At 33.2% G+C, this 7,541-nt stretch overlaps 1 protein-coding gene across 1 annotated transcript; it reads left to right on the plus strand.

The window, feature by feature from the left end:
- The first annotated feature begins 1,350 nt into the window (after nucleotides 1–1,350).
- LOC141690473 (uncharacterized) lies at nucleotides 1,351–2,963 on the plus strand. Its single transcript, XM_074495268.1, has 4 exons — nucleotides 1,351–1,797; nucleotides 1,945–2,094; nucleotides 2,304–2,437; nucleotides 2,855–2,963. Exons 1-4 carry the CDS (start codon nucleotides 1,351–1,353, stop codon nucleotides 2,961–2,963), a joined length of 840 nt encoding a protein of 279 aa, XP_074351369.1.
- The last annotated feature ends 4,578 nt before the right edge of the window (nucleotides 2,964–7,541 follow it).

Below are 7,541 nucleotides of genomic sequence, written 5' to 3' on the forward strand. Positions count from 1 at the left end.
AATTATAATAATTTTTTTATTAGTACAGTGTTTGAGTGAAGAGCGTCTGAAAGTAAATTTATCTAAATTATAATAATTTTTAATTAGTGTTGTGTTTGACGGACGGGAAAGCGACTTTTTATCTAAACTATAGGTATTTTTATTAGTAATGTGTTCGACGGAAAAGAAGTTCAAACTAATTTTGATTAAAATTATAATAATTTTTTATTAGCATGGGAAGTCGCCATATAATTAAAAATTCTATTCAAATTTATTTATTGCTTATTGTTATATTTTTTTTCTACTCATATTCTAATTTTTTTATATTTTTTTGTGAAAATTATAATAATATTTATTAGTATTGTATTTGATAGGAGGACGACTCAAACTAAATTTTATCTAAATTATAATAAATTTTTATGAGTATTGTGTTTTACGGGAGAGTGGTTTAAATTAATTTTTATTTAAATTATAATAAATTTTTATTAGTATTGTATTTGACGAGATTGCGGCTCAACCTAATTTTATCTAAATTATTATATTAGAAAATATTATAATTTATAAAAAAAATTATAACGCCGCCGCGAAGCGCTGCTTAATTTTCAAGTTATATAAATGTAATTAATGGTATCTGCATGTATAACTAATATTAAATTTGACTACATTATTCGTAGTCTTGGATATCAATTGATTAAAGAGAAGATAACTATCATCTTAGTCACAGAATCGAATCCCACGGGAGAAGAATTTATTATTATGCCTCCTGAGTCTCGCTTAAATGTGGTTGACCTTATTTCACGTGATTTGCAGACTATTGTGTGAGCCCGCGGAATTTACCCAGTACGCATCCGAAGGGTATCGGCTGCGGGTTGGGTACTATAAAAAAAATAAAAAAAATAGCCAAACCGATCCATAACCCCACAAATAAAAATTTGAATAACCTAAAAATATTTAAATATAAATTTGAATTTTACAATATCCAATTCCAACCTGACTTCGACACAAAAGCAAGAATCGAATAGAATATAGAATAATACCTTACGGAGTATCCGCAATTTTGATCCATAATAAAAGTAGAATTACCTTTGCAAACGGTAAATTGTACTCCGATTAGGCCTCTAATTTTTGGGAAAACGCTGCTAATAAATGTACATGTTTGTTTGAGTAATTCTTTTTTCTTTTTCAAAAAAAGGAAGGAGTAACGGAAAGAAGTGTGCAGAGTTGAAAGGACACAATTGCATTTTAAATCACCATAACCTGTTCCAATCTTTTATACATCAACTATACACAAAACCCCCCAGGGCTTTGAGATTTTAAAGCATATCCGTATCAACCAGATGTAAGAAAACAAGTGTTGAAGAAAACAAGAAAATGAAAGCATCAGGCGTTGCTGTGTGGCGCCAAGATGATGAAGTTTCACTGTTGAAGGCCATGGTTGAATTTGAGAAGTCAAAACAAACCAGCCCTTATGCTGCTATGGGTGAGTTTCTTGAATTTGTTAGGCCTTCTCTTAGTTTTCATGTTCAGAGGAGAGAACTCACTGACAAGCTTTGGAAATTAAAGCAAAAATTTCTTACTAATAAGTATGATGCTAATATTCATCATCATGCAAACTTACTTGACTTGTCCGAAGCGATTACGTCGTGGAGAGAAGAACATGCAAATATTACTTTTGATGGTCCTAATGATGTTACTGATGATGATCCGAATGCGAGTGTGGATAATGTGGTTCTTGATGTTAATGTTGTTAAAAGTGGTAAAAAGGGGAAACTGGTAAGTGGTGATGGTGAAAAGGAGAATGTGGGTATGGATGATGAGGTTTGTGTTGATAAGGGTTTGAAAAGAGTTACGAAAAAAGAGGAGACTTTTGAGTATGGATGGTGAAAATGTCAAGGAGGTTAATTTAGGGAAGTCTTCTAAGAAAAAGAGAGGAAAGTTGTGATTTGTGAGGATCGGATTAACAAGGAGGATGATGTGGCTGTTGATAAAATTGATGCCAAAAAGGGTGAGCAATTAGTAAAAGATAAAAGCAAGGTGGGTGTTGTAACTGATGATCAAAATATTGAAGAAGATGCTACTGAAGTTGTTAGTGATGCTAAAAGTACTAAAAAGAATGTAAGAAGAAGAAGAATGGTAAGAAGGGGGCCAAAGCTTTAGGTGATGAACGTGTGTCTAGAGAGGCGAACGAAAAAGATTTGAAGGATTTTACATCTATGTTCCCATAATTAATCAATGTACTAGAGTTGGAAAAGCTAGCTAAGATGCCACAACAATTAAAGAAACAGTGTGTGATGGATATAATTAATACTATGGGGTGGGAAAAGGCTAATGAACTAGAGGAAGGATGGGCTTATGTTCACTTGATGGAGATGGAATTGAAATTAAAGAAGTTGGACTTGATAAGTAAACAAATGAAACTGATCTTGGAGGCAACACTGTGGAGAATTCCGGTCCTAATGTAAGTACTTGCGTTTGCATAGCGGTTTTATTTAAAATACATGTTATCAAATTGGTGATAAAAACTATATTACTGCAAAATGCATGTTACATTTCCTTTTTGGAACATCTGTAGTGTATGCTAAACTCTTTTTTTTCCAAGGTTATGTGAGCACTGCTATATGTCTGAAATTAAGCCACCAAGTGCTACTATTTAGTGTTCATCTGGATAAGACATGTTGTCCTGCAACTTACGTATTAACATTTATTCAACTATGAGTATCCTACCACAATATCTTGGATGTATGAAAAAGGTATCTCAATATATGATTGGTTAAGCTAGTGTCTGCTCACAAGCTAAATATTCCATACTTCTTTTGATCTGAAGCTGAATTTATCTAGGCATTGTGGATATTTTTGTTCTAATAATTTCTAGTAGGGTTGACCTTGTTTTTGAACTTGAAAATTTTAATCTTAAAATGGTAGTTCGTCATGTTAGTGGCACTGACACATTTCCTCACTATTGTGGTGCTGCTCTCAATTTGTAGACATGAAGTGGAGCTTCAGCATGTAGACTCACCCTGATGACGAAGATGATGCTTTTGAGTAGAGATGGAATGCTTTTAGCTCTTTGCTGGAGACTAGTTTTTGCTTACTTTTATGTAAACTTCTGTCCAAAGCTTTTCAGATGTATCTTGCTATATAATTATCTTGTTCCAGTTCTTTTGATGGTTTGACTGCTGGCATGTAGATATTTTTAAAAACTATTATTCGGTTTACCTGATCTTATTTAAATTCAGTGAATATTGGAGTTTTTTATTTGCAATGTCATTTAGATGTATGAATCTTGTTTGCTATGTTTTGCTTCTTACTGCATGTCAATTGTCAAATATATTAGCAGCGCTATGAAACACAAGCACAGGAGATATTATTACCATATATATTACTGCACGTAGTTTCTAGTGTTTGACCGAAAATTTCTATCAAATGATAATAACATCAAAGTTAGTGATACTCGCTGAACTCTTTGATATGGGCTTCGAAATACTATATTTGGTCAACCATGTCTCCTTGTGGTTAACGGTTAGCAGCAGTCAGTTCAACTAATGCGCAGAAATCCGAAAGTACTCAGGATGATAAGAATGCATTGTTGCAATCAGGCATTTGCAACGTTGATGGATGACCCAACAGCTAGTTTTGTTGCGAGAGATAGAAATGCTCGAGGCAGTTGGAGATGATCAAGACCTGGCACTTGGTAAGTTTAGTCAGTGTATGCAAATAAACTTGAAAATCCCCCATCTTGGCTACCTGACCCTAGTGTGAATTCAGTTAGTGTAGCTATTGGAGAGGCTCTAGCACACATGCACTCAACTTGGCCAGAGCCATAGTACGTAGTGATCTGAGTCATCGAAGGTGCAGATAATTCTGCCCCAGAAATGGCCGGACCAGCTTGTTGGAGTCTGGTTGGATCAATAGGTTCTGTCGGCTAGTTGAAACCCTGTGTTTCCCAGATTTGGACTGCCTAAAATTCCTTTCCAGACATTGTAATTACAGTTCTTGACAAATGTAAATATGGTGTTTCGGAGTAAGGTGGTGCAACCATGGATTAAGAGGAACCGACACTTGCATTAGGGAGAGGTTTACACCGGATTTAGTAGTCAGGTATCTACTTTTCATTTTCCTCTTACATTCGAGGATGAGCACAGACAGGCTTAAGATCACGATTAGGATCTGCCATTAGGCTAGAAATTTGACTAGAATTAAAAGATGTTGATGCTGGAATTAAAGTTGAAGAACTGTACTTAAAATATGTTTCTGTCTTTACTATTTCATTTTCACCAGCTCAATATGAAGTTAGATTGTGGGAATAGGAAGTTAGATTGTGGGGAATGCATTCTTGCATTGGGCGCTGGCCATTAGTAGTTTTTTAACTTAATACCTTTATTACAATCTCAGCAAAGAGTGAAAGGAGGATGAGTTAAAAGTCTGGAGCATTGGGTACATCAAATGAACATTGCAAGTTGTATCATCCAGAAAGAGGGAGGAAAAAGAATGTGTCGCACACCTTATAAAGACATGGTGGTTGAAGTGAAGGGATACCAGAGAAGTATTGTGTGACAAAAATATCAACATGGTAGTAATAAATCCAACTATGATGCCACACTAATTCTAATGCATAGGTTTCAGTGTTGAACAAGTCTCGATTCACCACCATGAGTTTTGCCAAACAAGAAACGGAGAGAGCCAGGTAACCAAACGATCCACAACTGCAACAGAGAAAACAAGAGAAGGCACATAATCCCAGTTAAAATTGACGAATATGAGGATATTGTACATGACTTGGACTTAAACTTAAACGTACTTTTAAGAATAATTAATATGGAATGAGACCTGACCTTCTGGACAAGTATCGCGGATATCAGATTACCTCTGTTTTTTGACACCTACGTTCAGTTCCAGAGCCTTTCTTGCTTGAGCGAAAGCCTCTTCCTAACCTGAATTCTCCCCAACTGAGTCGTAATGAAGCGACTTTACTTTCAGTATTATTTATAGCCGAATTTCAGTGCAAGTGCTAATTCTCAGTAATGATGTTATCTAGTTATCATTTTTCTGTTTGGTAGTTTTTCTTTTTCTTTTATGGTGTTCAGCCATCTATGTGTTCATTACAAAATGGAATGGAACTTTTGGTTTTAATAATTTTGATGATGTCAAATATTTCATATAAGCTCTAGTCTGTTTAAATAAATATTCATACCTTTATAACATAATATACGTCCTGTCATTACAGCAGCTGAGTCATAATAATATATTTTATAGATACAAGATATCACTTGATAAAGAACAAGGTGCTACAAGACAAGGTAATATGTAAGAAAAACATTTGCCCTAAAATCACTAGATTCATCCAGAAGTGGAAATTGCATAATGCTTGATGTAGAAACGATCTTCCAACCTAGCGGGGGGGTTCAGTCTGTCGTGTACCCTGCTCTGAACAAAATCCTTGAAATAGAATCCTCTGTATTGTGGTGGCTCGCCAATATCTGTAGTGAAGTGCGGCAATGGCTCTATCCCACTTTTCTACGTCCAAAACATAGAAAAATGCATATGAATTCCTGGTTTTTCCTTTCTGTCTCACCACCCTGTGTGTTGCACTCTTAAATCTATTATTGGTCAACACCTTTCACCAACCAATCCCAGCAATTACAGAGAAAACACAATGTTAGATGTATTACAACCAATGATAAGGTTTGTATATTTGAAAATAACGTACCTGGAGCGTGTCACCAATATTGACCACTAATGTGCCTGGTGCTGGAGGTACTGGGATCCATTCAGCATTATGGAGCACTTCTAAACCTCCAACATCATCCTGTAACACAAAGGTCAATATATTTCCATCCTCATGTTCAACTTTCCCTGAGTTTTCAAAATCAGAAGCTGGTTAGTAGTGCAACGACAGTAGATGATCGTAGATCCTACTATCATTGTACTCTTTCAGGAAATTTGGCGGCAATTCCAAACACTCATTCATAATACCCTCTAGGAGGGAAGCTAAGTTCCTGTATCGGGGGAAGATATCCTTCAGCACTCCCCTGTCAAAAACGTACATTTTCACCTCTCACAAAATTTATCATAAGGTTTCAGTTGTAAATCCAAGACTTACCATACACAACGTAACAGTGATAGGTCATCAAAAATATACATTTGCCCCTACTCAATTTAATGAAATTCCGAAGAAAGGGGTGCATATTGAAGGTTAAAGTTCAAGTTAAGAGATGTTGAGTTTTCCAAAATTTCAGATTTTTTTTGAAACAAAATTTGAAGATGCAATCTGCATTTAACTCAGAAAAATTTATACCAAATCCAAACTATTCAGCTTACATAAAAGAAAACCAAATACAAAATTTCATGTCCGGCAAGGAATCATATCTTTGTCTGATTCGGTGTTGTAAAAATAGGGAACCACACTTAGTCGGCGGAGATATTGTTCAGGAATTAATTGGGTAGTTGAAAATTAAGCAGAATGATTAATCGGGTCATTGACTGGAACTAATTTAATATTATTTTTATTTATAAATAATAATACATGTAATTATATTACTATTTTAATTATACATATATTATTTCTATAAATATTTATATAAATAAATTTAAAATATGAAATATTATTCAATTAAATATATTTTTTAAGATTTAACTTATGAATTAAGGTCAATTGTAAATGAAAAATTAAAAAAAATTATTATTTAACCATTTAATATAGTAAATATGGCGAGATAATTATTTTTCTTAAATTTTTTAAAAACTTATATTTTTTATTTTTTTATTTTTCTAAATATTTTTAAAATGTTACCAATTTAACCGATTTTTGACTGATTAATTTGATTTTCCCCAATTTTTGACCGATTTTCGTAAAATACGAGTTTGACCCAATTTTCACTTAATCAGTTCAATTTTTTTTACCTAACGACGATTAATTGCCGACTTCAACACTGGTCAGGTGGTATATTGACATCTCTCGTACCAAAGGTTTTATTGCTAATTTGTTAAATAGCAATTAATAAATAATTAAAGGGTCATTTGGTTCATAAGATAGTATATATTTGAAATAAGAAATCGGGTTTGGCTGGTAATGGGTTGAGAAATCATTCCTGATATCATGTGTTGGGTTTGTTGCTGAAAAAATCTGTTTAATTTAAATATTTTTGATTCATTGATTGAATCAAACTTTTATATATTACATATGTCGAATTTAAGTTGTTATACAACTTACAAACAAAAAATATATATATAAGTGATTAAAAAATAAAATTTCAATGTTAATTTATCATTTTTAAAACAAATAAAATAAAATATTACTAATTTGTATTAGATAAAAATAAGCACAACTTATTTAAGATAAAACAACATGATATTTAAGATAGATGTTTTAAGATTGTATTTAACTTTATAAATAAAAATGAAATAGTCAAATTTAATTTGATAGCTCATACCCCTCTCTCAAACTCACCTCCTCCGTAAGATATCAAATCTGATTTGGGTATAAGGAATGGGTATCAGATTTTAAAAATAGTCGATGTTTTTACCAAAATTTGTAGGTTAATTATTAAGTATTAATTTGATCA

The sequence above is a fragment of the Apium graveolens genome, chromosome 10 (assembly GCF_009905375.1).
Source record: "Apium graveolens cultivar Ventura chromosome 10, ASM990537v1, whole genome shotgun sequence".
Taxonomy (NCBI): Eukaryota; Viridiplantae; Streptophyta; class Magnoliopsida; order Apiales; family Apiaceae; genus Apium; species Apium graveolens.

What these genes read in the sequence shown, in the direction of transcription:
- LOC141690473 (XM_074495268.1), top strand. Translation starts at nt 1,351, where the DNA reads ATGAAAGCATCAGGCGTTGCTGTGTGGCGCCAAGATGATGAAGTTTCA. An exon ending in CTAAAAGTACTAAAAAGAAT is followed by an intron (nt 2,095 to 2,303) that starts GTAAGAAGAAGA and finishes GGGTGGGAAAAG; the next exon opens with GCTAATGAACTAGAGGAAGG. An exon ending in TGGAGAATTCCGGTCCTAAT is followed by an intron (nt 2,438 to 2,854) that starts GTAAGTACTTGC and finishes AATTTCTAGTAG; the next exon opens with GGTTGACCTTGTTTTTGAAC.